Source organism: Delphinus delphis, chromosome 11 (genome assembly GCF_949987515.2).
Source record: "Delphinus delphis chromosome 11, mDelDel1.2, whole genome shotgun sequence".
Taxonomy (NCBI): Eukaryota; Metazoa; Chordata; class Mammalia; order Artiodactyla; family Delphinidae; genus Delphinus; species Delphinus delphis.
Window position 1 is genome coordinate 81909457 of NC_082693.1, and position 20088 is coordinate 81929544.

General features: G+C 39.4%; 1 protein-coding gene across 1 annotated transcript in view; it reads left to right on the forward strand.

Annotated features, from left to right (window-relative positions):
* ANO4 (anoctamin 4) overlaps window positions 1-20088 on the forward strand; it is a 215727-nt gene that overhangs the window by 120077 nt on the left and 75562 nt on the right. The window contains exon 13 of the mRNA XM_069541243.1: window positions 16761-16843. Coding sequence (XP_069397344.1) covers window positions 16761-16843 — 83 coding nt within the window. The remainder of the gene's footprint in view (window positions 1-16760; window positions 16844-20088) is intronic.

Genomic DNA, 20088 nt, shown 5'->3' on the forward strand with positions numbered 1-20088 from the left:
ACCCACCGCAGCTCTGTTGAAGAAAAATTTTTGAACCCTATGACTCCAGCCCCTTTTCACCCAGTGGGCATTTGTCCCAAGAATAGTCAAACCATAGGTTGGTGAGTGTCATGAGAGAAGGTTCTGCCCAAACAGGAGCTGGCAATGCCACCCAGAGTCTTATTCTTAAGAATGTGGATTGGCAAATGTGGAGCGACACGAGAGAGCTAGCAGTAGAAACAGGCACTGAAAGATGCAGAGAGGGAAGAAACGGGAGGGAGGAAGGGAGAGAGGGAGATTGAGATTGACCAGCAGGTAGAATTGGGGACCAGGAGGAATTATGAGCAGGTTGAGTTTATGAGAAATTGAACCTAGAAATAAGCAGAAGCAAAGAACTAGTAGAAAAAATTAGAATAGAGGGTACAGAAGCCAACTGGTAGCCATCTGGGAGAAAATGCAAGACAATCCCCCAAGAGAAGCGAAGAAAGAATGTGGCCAAGTCATGTTATTAGTGGAGTATCAGGTGAAGACCCAGGGTGTCTTGTGGCTGTAGTCTCTCAAGCTGCTGGCTTCCATATCCTGTCTGAATAGGTCCAGTCTTTTAATTCCCATGGGATTTCTGCCTCCCTTGGTGGACCTTGTGAAAGCCCTCACTATTTATGCTACCCCTTGCTGCATCTCTTGCAAACAAAGGAAGGTAACCATAATAGAGTTTTGGTTACAGGAATGACCTCTCAGGTCAAGAATGTGTATCTGACTTTTCTAGAACATATTAGTATTGGTAACCATGATCATGAAATATAATAAGACATCCAGTACTTCAACTTTGCCATGATCACAAATGAGGAGACTCTGGAAAATGTATTCATTTCCTAAATCAGTGGTTCCCAAACTTTTTCAAGTCATGACACATAGGAAATGATAATATTTGCACAGCATGCTGATGTCCATGAAGGAACCTGCTCATGGCCAGGGATAATACTGCCCTAAGAACCTTAGCCTCCCCCAAAACTGATGGGATTATCACCTCTGGCAGACCTATAATCCATTCCTGGCATACATATTGGGAAGCTCTGTTTTGGGCTACTGGTCTACTGTGTAATAGGTTAATACTTCTGTAGAGAGAGTGGTATTCAGAAGAATTAACACACAAAACTCCCTTATCCATTTCAGTGTTCCACCAATTTTACATATACTTTGGCTGAAATAATATTTTCTTCTCCCACAGTTACCCAGAAGTAAAATTCTGGTAGAATGATAATAGTCTATAAGGTAGAGGTTGTCATCTCCACCCCTCACCCAGTACCACCATTGTAAAGTGGATGGCATCCCTTTCTTGCAAGTTGGAATGTCTTATACTGGGGATAACAGACAGACTTTATTATTTTATCTCTGCCAACCTCAGTGGACTGGTAGTGATTGCCTGGAGCATGGAGGTTCCAAGTAGGTAGACTGGAGATCTGACAGTCCTTGTTCCTCGGAGGGCACTCAGTAAGAAGCTGATAGATGTTTTGTAATAACCTTTGAACAAAGGGAACATTTTAGGGCCATTCCAGGCAACGCAAGCCTGGAATAATTCATTTTCAGAATTGCTTTGTCTTCGTAGACAACTTATTACTTAAATCTTGTATTGTTCCCAGTTTGAGAAAAAGAATCATTTACCCCAGGTGTTTCTTTGTAGATAGGGCTTTGCCTTTTGCAGAAATCTAGAATAGCCAATAACAGTGATAATTAGAATAATAGCATACACTTATTGAGGGCTTACTATATTAAGCATTGTTCAGTATCATCTCAGTTAATCTGTATAGCAACCTTTGAGGAAGGGAATATTACTATTCCCATGTGATAGATGAGAAAATGGAGGCAGTAGCTAGAAAAAAGTGGTAAAGCCAAGAGTTAAACTAGACAAGCTTTTAGCTCCTCCACTCCACTGCTAGGACCATGTGCTGTCTGTAATCCTGTTTGCTTCTGTTTCACGGATCTGAACTTTAAAATAAAAGACTGTTACACTTGTCCCGAGCCCAGTATAAACATGTATCAGTTCTAACGGAGCTCGGTTTAATGGTCTCAGGATCATCCTTTACAGCTGACAAGTTACAACATTTAGGAAAACAAATGCACTTTATTTTCGGGAAATTGCTAGGTATGGAGATGATGAGAACAGATCTAAGGGGTTTACAAGTCCTCAGAAGGGATGGGGTTGGTGTGTCTGTTTTGTTGCCTTTTGCTTTGTATGTTCACCGGAGAAACAATAAGGCTCCATTTGGAAACAGTCTGTAGTTTCTGGAAGGGCCTTTGTGTGGGGTTAGAAATCTTGACAGAACTCCACCACCTTTGTTCCTGTTCACACTCGTGTGATGCAGGGCCTCCTAGGGACTATTCTGTGAGCCTAGGGCTTGAATCAGAGTGGCTCTTTCGTCAATGATCATTTTGGTTCAGAAAGATTCAAGGGACAGACAATTATGGTCTAAATTAGCTCTCTCCCTAGGGGAAAAAAAATGAGTCATTAGGGAGTTTGATACTGGCAGAGACTTGCCAGGAAGCATATTATCTCGCTGTTCTTTGTTTCTGTTTTCTTTTTTTCTTTTTTTTCCTCTTTCAAGTGTTGCCAAAAATTAAATTATCCCCAGTAAACAAACAAATCGAGGTCCTCAGAGCTTTCCAATCAAAATCACAAGATTGTGGTTGTTTAAATGCAAATTCAAAGATTCTGCATATGGTCCCATCAGTAATTTAAGAACGAAGTATGTCTCATTTTTTGAAAATAAATTTTATAATAATTTGCCTTTTGTTTTTAGATATTTACATTAATTTTCATAATCTTATCTATATATCCAACGAAAAACGGTGATTGTATATTCAGAAAATGAAAATGTATACATTTACTAAATGCCTACTAGGTATGTAGGTGCAGTCACATATGATACCTCATCAATTTCTCATAACCCACCAGGAAGAAATTCCTATCTCCATCTTATAGATGAGGATATTCAGGCTCAGAGAGGTTATGCAACTTACCTAAGATTACCCAGCAGATGGTAAGTGATGGAGTCTGGATTTTAAACCAGATTTCGTCTGCCAAACTCTGGAGTCATTCTGAAGTATGTCCACTGTGGCATTCACCTCCTATAGGATGTTATAAGATTTCATTACTCAGCAGACAGTGCATATTCACTGTCCCTTGGCACTGGGCATACCTAAAAAATGAGTAAAGTGTGATCTCTGCTTTCAGAAGTTGGTAATTATAATGCTAGGTGTTAAGTCCAATTTATAAAGAGACAGTGAGGGTCCATGCAGCCAACTTCCTGAGGCAAAAAGGAAAAGCAGAAAAGCTTTTACCCATGAATAGATATTGGAACCAAGTCTTAAATTTGCCAGGCAAATAAATGGAGTTGGGGGAGGTATGAATAACATTCTGAGCTGAGAACAGTGTGAGCAAAACTCTGAAACGAATGCTTAGACATTACATGTGCTAGGGACATAGATTGTGTCCTGGTTTCCTAGGGGGTGCTGTAACAATATACCACAAACTGGGTGGCTTAAAACCCCAGAAAGTTATCCTTTCACAGTTCTGGAGACGAGATGTCCGAAATCAAGGTGTCAACAGTGTTGGTTCCTTTGGGAGACCCTGTGTGGGAATCTGTCCCGTGTGTCTCTCTTAGATTCTTGTGCTGGCCAGCAAACCTTGGCATTCCTTGGCTTGGAGAGAACATGGCTCCAATCTCTGCCCCCCATCTTCACCTGCATTCTCCTCGTGTCTCTGTTGTCTTCACGTGGTGGTCTTCTTATATAAGGACACGAATCATATTAGATTAAGGGCCCACCTTACTCCAGTATGAACTCAGCTTGTTAATCTGCAGTTATTTTATTTCCAAATAAGGTGACATTCTGAGGTTGGAGCTTAGGACACCAACATATTTTTTTGCAGGGGGGACACAATTCAGCCATAAAAGAGTATATGTTGAAGCCTGAGTTCTGTTTATCACACAACACCTGTACCACAACAGAGAACCATGGCTTCACCCTGTAGGCAGCAGCAGAAAGCCAGCTGAAGTTGTAAACTGGGGAGTGACATCATCAGTTGTGTTTGGGAAGCAACTGTGGCAACAGTGTGGGGAGGGGTGAAAGTGGGGACCAATAGGTAGCAGGTAGCCACTAAGAAGGCTGTTCCAGTGCTCAGTTAAAACATCATGCAGAATTGGGTGTCAGGGAAGATCTTAATTACAGAATAAAAAAATATATATTGGGCTTCCCTGGTGGCTCAGTGGTTAAGAATCCGCCTGCCAATGCAGGGGACATGGGCTCGAGCCCTGGTCAGGGAAGATCCCACATGCCACGGAGCAACTAAGCCTGTGCACCACAACTACTGAGCCTGTGCTCTAGAGCCTACGAGCCACAACTACTGAGCCCACGTGCCACAACTACTGAAGCCCGCATGCCTAGAGCCCATGCTCTGCAACAAGAGAAGCCACCACAATGAGACGCCCACGCACTGCAACGAAGAGTAGGCTCCGCTCACTGCAACTAGAGAAAGCCCGTGCACAGCAACAAAGACCCAACGCAGTCACAAATAAGTAAAGATAAATAAATTTTTTAAAAAACAAATATATTATAAACATATATAAACATATACATAAATATATTTTCCTTGCTTTAGTTGTTTGTGACAGACAAAAATTGGAAATAACCTAAATATCCAACAATAGAATGGTTAAGGAAATTATAAGTAGCCATTAAAAATCGTCTTTCCAAGCATATAATAATGTAACACAAAGCTATATTTAACTTTTTTTAATATAGGATACAAAGTATACAAATAAAGTGTGATTTCAGGTATAGAAGTGTCACCGAGTCCAAAGTCCTACTGCTCACTGCATGACAGGCCAATAAATCGAGAGATGATATACTGGGGCAAAGAATAGTGACTTTATTCAAAAAGCCAGAAGACTGAGAAGATGGTGGACTGGTGTCCCAAAGAACTATCTTGCCTAGATTTCGATGCTAGTTTCTTTTGTGGAACAAAGAGGGGGGAGGTGAGGAGGAAGAATAAAAAAGGCTATAAGTCATTGTAGATATTTCCTAGTTCTGGACAGACTCTGGAAGGGGATGTGTTCATTTCTTCTTACTTGCAGCCATTCACAGTTGGGCCTGGTCAAAATGTTTCCTATGAGCTAAACAAAGGTATTTTATATTATATTAATGGTGGTGTCCTCTGGGTGATAGGACATTTTTATCAGTTTTAGTTAGGTATAATTCACATAAAATAAAATCCAGTGATTTTAAGTGTACATTTTGACGTTATGTCAAACATATATAGTCATGTAACCGTCACTGTAATGATGACATAGAACATTTTCATTTTCCAGAAAGTTTCTTCAAGCCTCTGAAGTCAGCCCCTTGGCAGCCTCAAACGTGCTTTCTATCGCTATAGTTTACTCTGTTCTAGAATTGCATACAAATAGAGTCTTTCAGTATTTAGCATTTTGTTTCTGGCTTCTTCCACTAAGATTAAAGCTGTTGAGATTCATTTATATTGTTGCATATGTTGGTAGTTTGTTCTTTATAGTACAGAATAGTATACCATTGCCTGAAATATACCAAAATTTGTTTATTCATTTTATCCATTTGTTTACCCAAATGTTGATAAACATTTGGATTCAATCCAGTTTTTAGCTATTATGAATACAGCTGAGACTTAACGGCTATTATAAAATTTTTTTGCACATTTGCATAAAAGTCTTTGTATTTATTTCTCCTGGGAAAATAATTAGGAGTGGCATTGCTGGATCATAGAATAAGGGAATGTCTAACTTTATAAAAAATTGTTTTCTGAAGTAGCTGTGCCGTTGTGCGTTCCCAATAGCATTATATGAGAGCTCCAGGTGTTCCACATCCTCACAAACACCTGAAATTATTAGTCTTTATAATTTTAGTCATCCTAGTGGGTACATAGTGTTATCCCATTGTGGTTTTAATTTGCATTTCCCTGATGACTAGTGATGTTGAACATCTTTCCGTGAGCTTGTTTGCAATCTGCACATCTTTAGTGAAGTGTTTGTTCAAATGCCCATTTGTTATTGGGTTGTTTGTCTTCTTATTTTTAAGTTAAAAGAGTTATTTATATAATCTGATAAGTCCTTTAGCATACTATGTTTGCAAATATTTTTCCCAGTTCATGGCTTTCATTTTTATGTTCTTAATGGTATGTTTTAAAAAGCAAGCACTTGCAGGGAGATCAGCTCAGTGCTTTGTGACCACCTAGAGGGGTGGGGTAGGGAGGGTGGGAGGGAGGGAGACACAAGAGGAAAGAGATATGGGAACATATGTATATGTATAACTGATTCACTTTGTTATAAAGCAGAAACTAACACACCATCGTAAAGCAATTATACTCCAATAAAGGTGTTAAAAAAATAAAATAAAAAATAAGAATAAAAATAAAAAGCAAGTGCTTGGAATTCACTGGCAGTCCCGTGGTTAGGACTTCATGCTTCCAACTGCAGGGGGCACAGGTTTGATCCCTAGTTGGGGAACTAAGATCCCACATGCCTTGTGGCATGGCCAATAAATAAATAAACAAACAAATAAATAAAAAGTTTAAAATGAAAAATAAATAAAAGGCAAGAGTTTTTATTTTTGATATATTCCAATTTAATTTTTTCTTTTATTCTGTGATTTTTGTTTTTTTAAGAAATCTTTGCCAAACTCAAGGTCCCTAAGATTTTCTTCTAGAGAGCTTGTAGTTTTAGAACATATATTTAGGTCCATGAGTTATTTCAAGTTGATTTTTGTATATAGTGTAAGGTAAGGGTCAGATCCATTTTTTTTGCATATATGGATATCCAGTTGTTCCAGTACTACTTGCTGAAAGATTATCCTTTTCTTCCTTGAATTTTCTTGGCATATTTTGGTTGAAAATCAGTTGGCCATGTATAGGTCTATATGTGAAATTTTTTTCTGTTTGATCTATATGTGTACTTTTATGTAATAACACTGTGTTGATTATTATAGCATAATAGTAAGCTTTGAAATCTTCCACTTAAAAAATTGTTTGGTCTGCTTTAGGTCCTTTGCATTTCCATATAAATTTTAGAATTAACTTGTCAATTTTTACCCTCCAAAAATGCTGATATTTGATTGTGATTTAATTGAATCAATAAATCAGTTTGGGAATACTGAAGACTTACTATCAAATATTTCTACCCATGAATGTCATTTAGCTTTTCATTTATTTAATTTCTTTAAGCAATGTTATGTAATTTCCAATGTACAGGTCTTGCATGTTCTTAGAAAATTTTCCAGAATCATATTGTCTAGTACTCCAATTACATGTATGTTAGACCGCTGAATATTGTCCTACAGGTTACTTATACTTTGGTTACCCTTTTTCAGTCTTTTTAATCTTTGTGTTCTCCAGGCTCCTTTTTATATTGTTTCTGTTGATTTGTCTTCAGGTTCACTGATCTTTTCTTCTGAAAAAGCTAATCTTCTGTTAATCCTATCCAGTGTATTTTTCTTTTCCTGTCTTGTATTTTTCATCTCAGATTTTAATCAATTGGATCTTTTTGTATATTTTATCACTTTCCCCATTGTGTTCAGGTTTTTATCTACCTTCTTGACATATGAAGCATATTTATAATACAGTTGATTCTTGAACAGCGCAGATTTGAACTGCACAGGTCCACTTATATGCAGATTTTTTTCAATAAATATGTACTGCAGTACTATATGATCAGCAATTGGTTGAATCCACAGATGTGGAACTGCTGATACGGAAGGCCTACTATAAAGTTATATGTGAATTTTTCAACTGCATGGGGGTCGGCACCCCTAACCCCCACATTGTTCAAGGGCCAACTGTAGTTGTTTTGTCATCCTTGCTCTATCATTTCTAGGCTGTCAGTCTGAGATTGATTGAATTTTCTCTTAGTTATAGGTTTTATTTTCCTGCTAATTTGCATTCCTGGTAATTTTTTATTCAGTGCTGGAAAGTGTTGAGTTTTGGGGTTTTGTTGTGTTTCTTTAGTGCTGGACTTTGTTCAGGCATGCAGTTAACTAACTTGCAGCCCTGTTTGATCCTTTTGAAACTTGTGTTTAGCTTGTTTATTGTAAGTCCAGAGACTTACAATAGTCCACAACTAAGGCATCACCTGTATTAGGCCTCTTATAATACCTATGTATTATAATACTCTGCATTCTGACTAGTGGGATTGTGAACTACTTCTGGCCCTCTGTGAACTCTGAGGATTGTTTAGCTACCAAGCAGCCTCATGTAGTTTCACCCTATGCATGTCAAGAGTAGAGGGGACCTTGTTGCTGATATTGCAGCTTTCTTTTAGTATAGCTCCTTCCTTTCTGGTATTCTGCCCCATAGATAATTGCCAACTCACCCTCCCTACTCAATCTCTGTCTCCCCAGCTCAGTAAGACCACTAGGCCCTGTTTTTGTTCTCCCTGCCTGAACTGTATCCTGGGAACTGCCTAGAAGCAATGAGTTGGTATGCTCCTAGGGCCCACCTCATTTATTTCTTTCCTCTCGGTGTCACAGGTTTGCACTGTCTCTTGTCTAGTGCTGATAACAGCTGTTTCTTATATTGTAGTAGTTAATCCTCATGAGTGGAAGCGAAAGTCCTCAGCCTGCTGCAGTTTAACGGCTTCTTATAGAAGGGAAGCATACGCTCAGACAAGGCCTCAGAGAATTGTGGTTCCCTGGAGAAACTGCCATGATCCATGGTGTCTCCTAGGCAATACCAGTTCAGAAACACTGTTGGAATACCCAGAGCTAATCTGACCTGGGGATACAGACTCTTCTAAACTCTGCAAACACCAGTGCCTAAGCTAGTATGTGAAAATACAGGTATATGGTAGTGAATATTATTTTATAATGACCATCACATTATTCCTCTGTCAGGAAACTTGGGAAACCAAATTAATCACCATATGTTGTTTGAGCATGGGAATCAATACAGCTGGCAAAATCCCTAGAACATTAAAAGAATGCAATTAATAATTGTTAAATGAACAAAAGAGGGGAGCAAGAACTATTTTTTTTCTGCTTGATTAATCATTCTTATCCCATGTCAGGATACCTTTCTAATATCTACATTAGATGAAACTACCAAATTTGTGTTCTTAGGCCCTTGTTTTTCCTCAGCTACCCTTGTTTTTCCCCTATCTGGACACACTGACTTTCTCCAGAAGAGGTCCCAATGCCAGTAATAGTTTCGGCTTCTTAAAATGGAGTCACATTCCTGTCCTTCCTGGATCCTGAGATTACCCTCATCTTGGCATTTTAGAGTGTTTCACAAATTCTCCAGTCACTCATTTATATTCATTTGCATTATTACTTCCAATGGCCTACCTCAAATGTTGCAAATTAGCAACCCATAAAAATATTCTGTTTGGTTTTCACCAATTTTTAAAATATATGAATAAACTCTTAACATTTTAAAATTGAGATAGTCCATGTGAAAATACATTTTCATAGTTCCTTTTGAAAAATTTGAAGAACTTGCCACAGCAGAATCAATGAGAACTGAGAAAAACCTACCACTTTACATGGTGCATACACTTCCCAATTTGTCCCAAACCCCACCACTCCCTATTGTATGGCTTCTTCCAGGTTTTGTACTGATCTGACCCATTTAGCATTTGAGTTTGTGACTTCTAACTAAGCTCACTCATTGTGTGAAGATTTTACAAGTTAAGCTCTCAGGATGTGACTTATTCCTTTATTTCTAGGTTCTTGAAAAGCACATCATTTAAACTCCTCTGCTCTACCCAGCATGGCTCTCATTCAGATTCAGTGGAAAAGTCAAAAGCTTTCCAGACAAGCAAAAGCTAAGAGAATTCAGCACTACCAAACCAGTTTACAACAAACACTAAAGGAACTTCTCTAGGCAAGAAACACAAGAGCAGAGAACAAAAGAGGAAGGGAAGAAAAAGACCTATAAAAAAAATTAAGAAAATAACAATAGCAACATACATATCAATAATTACCTTAAATGTAAATGGATTAAATGCTCCAACCAAAAGACATAGACTGGCTGAATGGATACAAAAAACAAGACCCATAGATATGCTGTCTACGAGGGCACTCACTTCGGGTCTAGGAACACATACAGACTGAAAGTGAGAGGATGGAGAAAGGTATTCCATGCAAATGGAAATCAAAAAAAACTGGAGTAGCAATATTCATATCAGACAAAATAGACTTTAAAATAAATTCCTCTGTTCTTCCTCCAAATGAACATTCTCAGAAAGTTATAAAGGACTGAAAAGACGAAATCTGTTAGTATTATTAATTTTACTTTTAAAAATTAAAATTAGCATTGGGAAAAAAATGACTGAAGGTGTGTATGAAGTAAGTCATTCTGCTTTCCTAGGAAGTAAGAGAATCATCTTGACCAGGTTTCTGAAAATGCTTTGAGTCATCAGACAGCAGGTCATCATTCTGAAATTAAAATCATAAGTACTCACTCATAGGTACTCCTCATTTTATTCCTGGCCAGAGCTCAATTCTTCTTTTTCTCCAAACAAATGGAACATAATCTTTTCTCAAGGAAAGACATTAGACTGTAGGATCTTTAAGCTCCTTGTTTTTTCAAAAATAAGAAAAATGCCTTTAAAATTGTTTTCTGGGATTAAACATAATTTTCCTCTGGACTACCAGTGCAGACATTTTTAAAGTGAAGAATCAAATTAGGCCTCTCAATATCTATTATGTTACCAGAGGGCAAAAATTGGCAGCATTGTATCCCTAGTAGCTTTGGGAATAAGTGTGGACTTTTCCAGGCCTCCCAGAAGAAGAGTATAGATCAGAGAGAAGGATACAGAGCTAATGTCAGGCTCCCACAGTGAACCTATAACCCTGGGGCACAGCACTTCTGATTTATAACTAGTTTCAGCTCCTGTGGTTGGGAGAGTAGGCTTTCTTTGTCTTCCTTTGTCTCTCTTTTTGGCTTTTCCCATTTCAATAGAAGTTAAAGCTCCCAGATTAGAGTGTGGGCTCGTAGCTAGGAGTCATGTAGTTAGCACCTCTGGCTCCTACTCTAAATGCCAGTTGTGCCCCTAGTCCTTGTAACAGCCCAAGCATCCCTGTTGTGGGTTGCATTGTGTCCCCCCAAAAAGGATATGTTGAGGTTCTAACTCCTGATACCTGTGAAAGTGACCTTATTTGGAAATAGGGTCTTTGAAGACGTAACGAAGTTAAGAGGAGGCCATACTGGATTACCAGTATGACTGGTGTCCTTATAAGAAGAGAAAACAGAGACACAGACACTCACAGGGGAGAATGCCATGTGAAGACAGAGGTAGAGGAGCAGTACCTCTGCAAATCCAGGGATGCCAAGGATTGTGGGAAACCACAAGAAGCTAGGGGAGAAGCATGGAACAGACTCTCCCTCAAAGCTTCCAGTAGGAACCAACCCTGCTAACACCTTGATTTTGGACTTGTAAGCTCCAGAACTGTGAAAAAATAAATTGCTACTGTTTTAAGCCAAAAAAGAGGCAAATCAGGTTCAAATCTCAGTTCTGTTTTTTACTAGCCTTGTGAGTTCTCTGTACCTCAAATTTTTCATCCATAGAATAATGAAAATAATACCAAACTTTACAAGCTTTTTAGAAAATAAAGATTAGTACCTAAGATGTAATAAATACTTACTATACAGTAACTAAATAAATGGTACAGTATTTCAACGCTGCCATGGAACTTAAGATATGCAGCTGAAAGAGGAGATTTCCCTGCATAGGTCTCTATAAATGCCTTAGGAAGATGATGAAAGATAGTTATTCAATGGGTTTTTTTCTAACTATTTGCAGAATGTTAATCATGGCTATACTTTCCAGAAAAATCCCTATATCAGTTAGGATGAGTAAAGTTAGCTGCCGTAATATACTAACTGCAAAACCTTGATGCTCAGTAGAACCCACAAACTTAAAACCCAATCAGGTGTTCCTAGTTGTCAGATAGCCTTCTACCTGGTCATCCAAGTACTCAAATTCCTTCCATCTCATGGCTCCATCCTCTTCTAGATCCTCAGAGTTCTCTCCATTCATCGAGCAAAAGGAGAAAAGAAGCATAGGGAGGATACACCTACTTCTTAATTCCTCAGCCCAAAAGTGACGCACATCACTTCTACTTACTTTTCATTGGCCAAAATTTGGCTCATGGCCACATATAACTGCAGTTAAACCTGGGAGGTATAATCGCACTATGCTTAGAAAGATGATAAATGGTTTCAGTAAATGCATAGGAGTCAGCCACAAACCATAATTATTCTATTTAAGAAAATGATAATAGAGTGTGGCCTGCCGAACACTCTATGTCATGTATTCCTTTTGTGTCCCTTATGGGCTGCATGTGACAAACTTCTCAATTGTGTGTGATTCGGAGCCAAGAGTGTCTTGCTATTTGAACACTAACCTACCTGAACACTAATCCTGACCCTGTCTGCACTGACAGAAGTCTCAGAATTTCCTAATGTGTCAACTATTGTTGTGAGAGGATTGTTGTTTGAGATTGGCATTAACATCTCAGGTGAACTTGTTTGTGGGTAGATCAGGTAGAAGTACAGGGTGGAGAGTTGGGCACAAGCAGGGTCCTTAGGATCCTTGTATCCTGGGCTGGTAACAGGGCTTTATTTTATGGGTGATGTGACTTTATTGACGAGCTCCTGCTCGGAGACCTGGTTAGATTGGGGTTTAGAAAAATCATTAGCAACATGGAAAGATAGATTGGAATCTAAGAAGTTCAAAATGCTAGCAGTACGTAGCTGAGAAAAAGGAAATTTGGGGGCCAAATTCTTGTGGAAATAATTGCATATATTAGAAAATGTTGACAAAACACGTCAGAATGTTCAGTCTTTTGAGAATCAATATATAAAAGAAATATACTTTTTAAAAATTTTGTTCAAAGATTTTTTTCATGTGGACCAGTTTTAAAGTCTTTATTGAATTTGTCACAACGTTGCTTCTGTTTTATGTTTTGGTTTTTTGGCCCTGAGGCATGTGGGATCTCAGCTCCCCAACCAGGGATCGAATCCACACCCCCTGCATTGGAAAGGCAAAGTCTTAACCACTGGACCACCAGGGAAGTTCCAAAAGAAATATACTTTTAATCAAACTTAATCATAGTACTGGGCAGTATAAAAGAAAGATATAATATAAAGATATATATATAGATGGATACATATACGTATAGCATAAGCCAGCTTCAAAGGAGACAAAGAGGAAAGTGTGAGCTCATGACATAAGGCAGCATATAACTTACCACACCCAAAGCACATGGGCTCCCAGAGCTGTGTATTTAGAAAAGGACTTAAATCATGGAGTTATGAGGGTGGGGGATTGGAGCTTTGCCTTGAGAAGAGATCACCTATATTGGTTTGATTACATCCTAGTTCATACATAGAGATAGAAGCATATTCCTCCTCAGATGAATGGGGATTTTCACACAAAGACACAAGAAAATGGCAGCTGCACAAACAATTCATTTCTTCTTCTCATCTTCCCAAGTTCTAGAATGGAAGAGAGGAGAGGATTATTGGCTGAAGAAGGGAATTACTGCTTCGAGTTTCTTTCTCCTTGAGGCAGGGTTCAGCACATGCTGGGGAGAAGGAAGCTGGTGGAATAATTCTTACAGCCACTGGCTTGTCTTGGAAATCAGTTCCTACAGACGAGAACCACAGATGGGTCAATGGGGCTTGTTGGGAGCAGCAACAGCCTATAAGACAGACTGGATGTGTATCCTGTGGCCTTAGGCCATCCCAGCATGACCCCTGAGCAAGCCTTTCTGAGGCCAAGGGGTCCAAAGCTTTTCTTCTTACGGAGAAAAGCCACACATTCAAGGCTTGGCTGCCTTGTCTCTTCAAGGCTAGGAGGGACTCTGGAGACCAAAGAGAGAAAATCAATAAAGTGGCATTTGTTTGAAGGGCCAGAGGACCTAGTCAAGGAGATGTTTCAGGGACCCCATGCAAGGAAAAGATAATTTGGTGAGGCAGAGGGCAAATGTGCAGAAAGAAGTTAACACAGCAGGCCTGCCTTAGAGAGTCCTGCTTTACAGGGCTGGCCCGTGGCTGGCATCTGGGAACTTAAATTTCAGGAGAGTTTCTACCACCCTAACTGCTAAGAGTAACTTGTTTTACATTTGAAACGGTTTGCTCAAACATTATGGTTTGTGCTGAATACCTCCTGATTTTTTGTGAGGCTTGGGAATTTTGGAACGTGCTAGGCAAAGGATGCCTATGTGACCAGCCCCTGATAAAAACCCTGGGCACTGAATTTCTAATGAACTTCCCTGTTAGACGACATTTCACGTGTTGTCACAACTCATTACTGGGGAATTAAGTACATGCTGTGTGACTCCACTGGGAGAGGACTCTTGGAAGCTTGCACCTGGTTTCCACCAGACTTCACCCCATGTGCCTTTTCCCTCTGCTGATTTTGCTTTATATCCTTTCACTGTAGGAAACCTTAGCCATATGTACCACTATATGCTGAGTCCTATGAGTCCTCCTAGTGAATCATCAAGACTGGAGGTGGTCTTGGGAACCCCTGACACAATAAGACTCCTGGCAAGGATTCCAGTGGAAAATAGCTGCTCAGTTTTTGGCACTTTTCTTTCTTCATTTTTAATTGGAGTATAGTTGATTTACAATGTTGTGTTAGTTTCAGGTGTACAGCAAAGTGAATCAGTTATACATGTACATATATCTATTCTTTTTTAGATTCTTTTCCCATATAGGTCTTTACATAGTATTGAGTAAATTTCCCTGTGCTATACAGTAGGTCCTTATTACTTACCTGTTTTATTTATAGTAGTGTGTATATGTCAATCCCAATCTCCCAATTTATCCCTCCCCCCTTTCCCCCTGGTAACCATAAGTTTGTTTTCTACAGCTGTGACTCTGTTTCGGTTTTGTAAATAAGTTCATTTGTACATTTTTTTTAGATTCCATATATAAGTGATATCATGATACTTGTCTTTTCTCTGTCTGACTTACTTCACTCAGTATGACAATCTCTAGGTCCATTCATGTTGCTGCAGATGGCATTATTTCATTCTTTTTTATGGCTAATATTCCATTGTATATATATATATACAATGTATATATATTGTAATGTATATACAATATTCCATTGTATATATATGTGTATATATATCTTTACTCCTCTGTCAATGGACATTTAGATTGCTTCCATATCTTGGCTGTTGTAAATAGTTTGGCACTTTTATTAACCTCCAAAGACATATGTTTGTTTCCATTTCCCACTTCTAGAATTAAGCACTTGATTATTTTAGGCGTGACTTTCTTAACGACTATACTCTGAATTTTTCAGATTTTAGAGAGGCACTGTGGTACATATATCATATATTCTATAATACCCCATGAGGTCTGGGAAGTACCCCATATTCAAATACATCAATATGGCTGCTTTCAACGTATGTGTACTCTCACTAAGAGGGATAAATGAAGACTTTGAGTAGCCTCACCTCAGTCGAAGTCACAGCTTGCCACAAGATGAATTTGTGCCAAACTTAGGGGAAGAAACATACAATTTTTAGAGCATTTTGAATTTTGCCATCGCGGATAGGGATTATATTGCCATCCCTCATTTGCTTAGCAGGAAATTGAGAATTAGAAAAGTAAATTCGTTTGCCAGTGATAGCACAGCTTGTATCTGAACTGGATTTCAAATCTAGGAATGTCTAGGTCACAAGCCAGAGAGCTCTTAACTATTACCCTATACTGTCTTTCCAGTTACTTATTTTTAAACATGTCTTCTGTGTCCGAATACCACTAATAAGGAGGTAGTGTGAGAGCAAGGGGGAGTAGAAAAGAAGGAAGTAGTTGTCTCTCTTTGGAATGGACATTTGGATGTTTACCTTACCCCATGAAACTGATTCCAAATATATGACATATTTTTCTCTTTTGAAGTCTGACTACACAGCAAGGCCCAATAGAGATGGTTAACAATTACCTCTCCTAGGGTATCTCTGTGATATCCTTAGTTGCAGTCATCCTCTGAGTGAGTAGCTGAGTGTATGTGTTCCCTCATTGGGCTTGTGACTTCCAAGGCAGCAGGAATGTGTCTAGATTATTTTTTGATCTCTCTATCATTTTATAATGCTCAACAATTCACTTGTGTTGATATTTTTAAATTAAACTGAGTAGAAAGTTACTTTGGCTAAATGAGGATCACTCCCAGCTTTACCTGGGTAGGGAGTCCAGCAGGTTGGGAAGGGTTCTTAACAGAATTTACACACTTTTGCCTTCAATGTGACAATAAAGAGATGGTTTGGAGAAAAGAGAAGCAACAGGACAGCTTCCTCCAACAAAACAGCTTCCTTCAGTAAAATAGGCAGGTACAGTCTACACAGATATTTATCCTGAGGGGAATTTGGGGGACAAGGGATCACTGGCAATCAAATACATGTGAACTGCTAAGCTTTGCTTTTCCTTTTCTGCCCCTCACTTTTCAAATGATGTTGGTAACCTAGTTTTCTGTATTCTTACATCTCAGGAGCTTCGTCATTCTAGTAAGTCTGCTCTGCTGTGACTTGCAAATCAGCTTAATTTAAATCTCTAAGTTTTCATTGTGTTTGACACAGACTTAGTAATTCTCAGAAAATGATCCTTGTTAAATAAAGTTTATCTAGAAATTCTGATATTCAAGAATGCTTACACAAACTGTCATTCTTTACAATGGCCTCATTATCCATTGGCACAGTTAAAGGCATTGTTTTATTTGAAAATGTCTGCCTTTCTCTGCTTGTTCCAGCGACAGTTTTCCTGGAGTTTTGGAAAAGACGGAGAGCAGTAATTGCTTATGACTGGGATTTGATAGACTGGGAAGAAGAGGAGGTTTGTATCATTTACCTCAATTTTCTTTTTTTAAAAAAGCCGATAACCAAGAAATACACAGTCCCTCTTGAGTCATCGCTCTCTGGCCTGTGATGGAAGTCAGGTTGATTCATAAAGCATTTTTTATACCTGTCTTTATAGGAAGTTTCAAGAGGAATTAAAAAAAAAGCACACAACATTTTGATTTCTTAGTGGAGTAAAATTCCATGACTAAGTAAAGCATTTCACTTGTAGGTAGAGGCATCAGAAGAATTGGTAGTAAGATTTGTTTAGTTTCCTTAAATATTATCCATTCTCTTTACTTTATCAGAAGGAGAATATTAGCTTCACAATTGTAGGCACATGGAAGCAGACCTCCTAAGTACTCCAAGGAAATGGTTCTGTGAACTCTATAGGACCCTGGACAGTGACCAGATGTGCACAGGCTCAGTAGTGTTCCCCTAAGTGATAAATACTGAAGGGAAACCACTCCTCAAACAGCCTATTTGGTGGATGTGGCTAAAAGCAGAACCAGCTCTAGATAAAACCGTCCAGGAGAGGTAAACTCAGTCCCACAGACTTCACTTTCTCAGCATGTCACTCTCCCTTTATCCCCTTCTAGGCCAATACACTATGCCCTTTCCTAACCCGTGTCTGGTCTTTATCCTCTCTCTCCTTGCCCCATTCCTGTCAGAAGTCTCGAGGACCCATGGGTGGGTTTGGTCACCATGTGCCCGGCCTGAACTCCTCTTCCCTTCCTCTCATCCATTATCTCCTACCTCTCCTGAGTACCATTTCCTCAGAGCCTTGCTGGGCCAGTAAATCAAATACACTAGTCATATATGATATGATAATGGGTATCAATGGGTGTTTTCCTTCCAAGAGACACAGATATATATTTTTATAAATTAAAAGGAATCTTCTGTAAACATAACTGAGAATTTTAGCCCTGGGATAGGCTTGGTGGGGGAGATAATTTTGAGGGGAGTGTTTTTTCCTTCAAATCATGCCTCGTGGATGGCTGCCTTTTCTCCTCACACCCATGAACACATTTGGGTAGTTTTTAAATCTAGAAATGATACTGGGATTCTCAGCAATCCCTGTTCTTGTGATGAGGCCTCTCTCATGCTTTTATAAGCATGCATTCTCTAGAAAATGGTTTTCTGAGTTGGAAGAGACTGCCCAGGTGACTTCTGGGGGCTACCAGCCACAGCCAGGCTGCATTCAAGACTTCCTCCTGGGTGGAGCTGTTCTGGTTTTTGTTACACGTGTTTATGGGAGTGGCTTTCGAGTGGGATGGAAAATGCTCTTTCCTGGGAAGCCGAGTCACCACTAAGCAGCTGTGTCATCTAAGACAAATTACTTCATCTTCGTTTTCATTTATAAAGAAAAATGTTTCTAAATTTTCCCCTTTCAGCTATAAAGTAGGGCATTAAATAATTTTGACTAAACCAGTCTAAAGTCACTGTTGGCCCTTGTGGTAGGCCCACAATGTGAGTACCCTTAGGGTAAACATGTCCCTTCAGAAGTCTAGACCTTCTGAACTCCCAGCCCTGTTAAAAAGCGTGGAGTGCTGAACCCTGCCTTCACTCAGCACACCTGTGTACAGGAACTCACGTCAGGGGCCACGTGCAATTCTATTTCTGTTTGGGATTCATTGTAGAAATGCCTCTTACTTCTAGCCTGTGGTTCTCAGCTTGCTGTACAGAAGAGCCCAGACATGCTGCATGCCTTCTTCAGGGGTAACCCAGGATGTTACTTTGCTAGGGCCGCCGTAACAAAGCGCCACTGACTGGGTGGCTTAAGCAAAAGAAGTTGACTGTCTCACAGTTTGGAGGCTAGTCTGAGATCAAGGTATTGGCAGGGCTGGTTTCTTCTGAGGGCCATGAGGGAAGGGTCTGTTCCCAGTCTCTCTCCTTGGGTTGTAGATAGCCATCTACTCCCTGTATCTTCACATTGTCTTCTCTCTGTGCATGTCTCTGCCTAAATTTCCTCTTCCTATAAGGAAACTAGTCATGTTGGATTAAGGTCCACTCTAATGACCTCATTTTAACTTAATTACATCTGTAGAGACCCTGTCTCCAAATATAGACACATTTTGAGATACTGAGGGCTAGGACTTCAACTTATGAATCGGGGGGTGGGGTGGGGACACAATTCAGCCTGTAATACCCAGGATGACAGGTCTGGCTCCATGATTGGCCTCATTTTCTGGATGATTAACTCAGTGACCCTTGATGACACTTACAGCCTAATGAATTGAGTTTCCCAAAGAAGCAGAATATTCTAGATCTGTTTATATCCTAAAGTGTAACTACCTAAAATAAAGGAGGCAGAGGCTGTTTATAACTGTATCTCCCCCTGACCTTCCCCATTACCTGCCACTGTGTAAAGTCAGCATTGGGCTTATCCTGCAGCAGGAGACGGGCTGCCCTTCCTCCTACACAGGGAGGCCACTACCAGACTGTGCCCATCCTCCATAATCTCTCTTCCGTCAGCTCCTTCTTTGCTTTCTGTCAGTACCTTCATCTAAGTCTTGAGTGTTTCTGCCTGGACTAACTCAGTCTCCACTGCACCAGAGTTTGTGCTTATTTTCCCTCCTCTTCCAAGACACTCATGTAGAACAAGTTCTTAATTAATCAGAATGACTTCAAAATACCGTTGTGCTGATTATCTTTTCCTAATCCCATAATTGCTTTTTAGTCAGAAACTTTTCACATTGGATGGGACTCAACTCAATGAAATGAAATCTCAGCTTGATTTAGAATTAGAGGAACCTTGATTTTAGCTGGATTTGAAAGGTATTTACCTTGTTTTCAATACTAATTAAGAATACATTTCAAGTGTCTCCCATCAAAAAACTTGCACAAGCCTCTTAGATACCCTCATCCACCAGAGGGCAGACAGCAGAAGCAAGAAGAACTACAGTCCTTCAGCCTGTAGAACAAAAACCACATTCACAGAAAGGTAGACAAGATGAAAAGGCAGAGGGCTATGTATCAGATGAAGGAACAAGATAAAACCCAGAAAAACAACTAAATGAAGTGGAGATAGGAAACCTTCCAGAAAAAGAATTCAGTTAATGACAGTGAAGATGATCCAGGACCTCAGAAAAAGAATGGAGGCAAAGATTGAGAAGATGCAAGAAATGTTTAACAAAGACCTAGAAGAATTAAAGAACAAACAGAGATGAACAATACAATAACTGAAATGAAAAATACACGAGAAGGAATCAATAGCAGAATAACTGAGGCAAGGGAACAGAT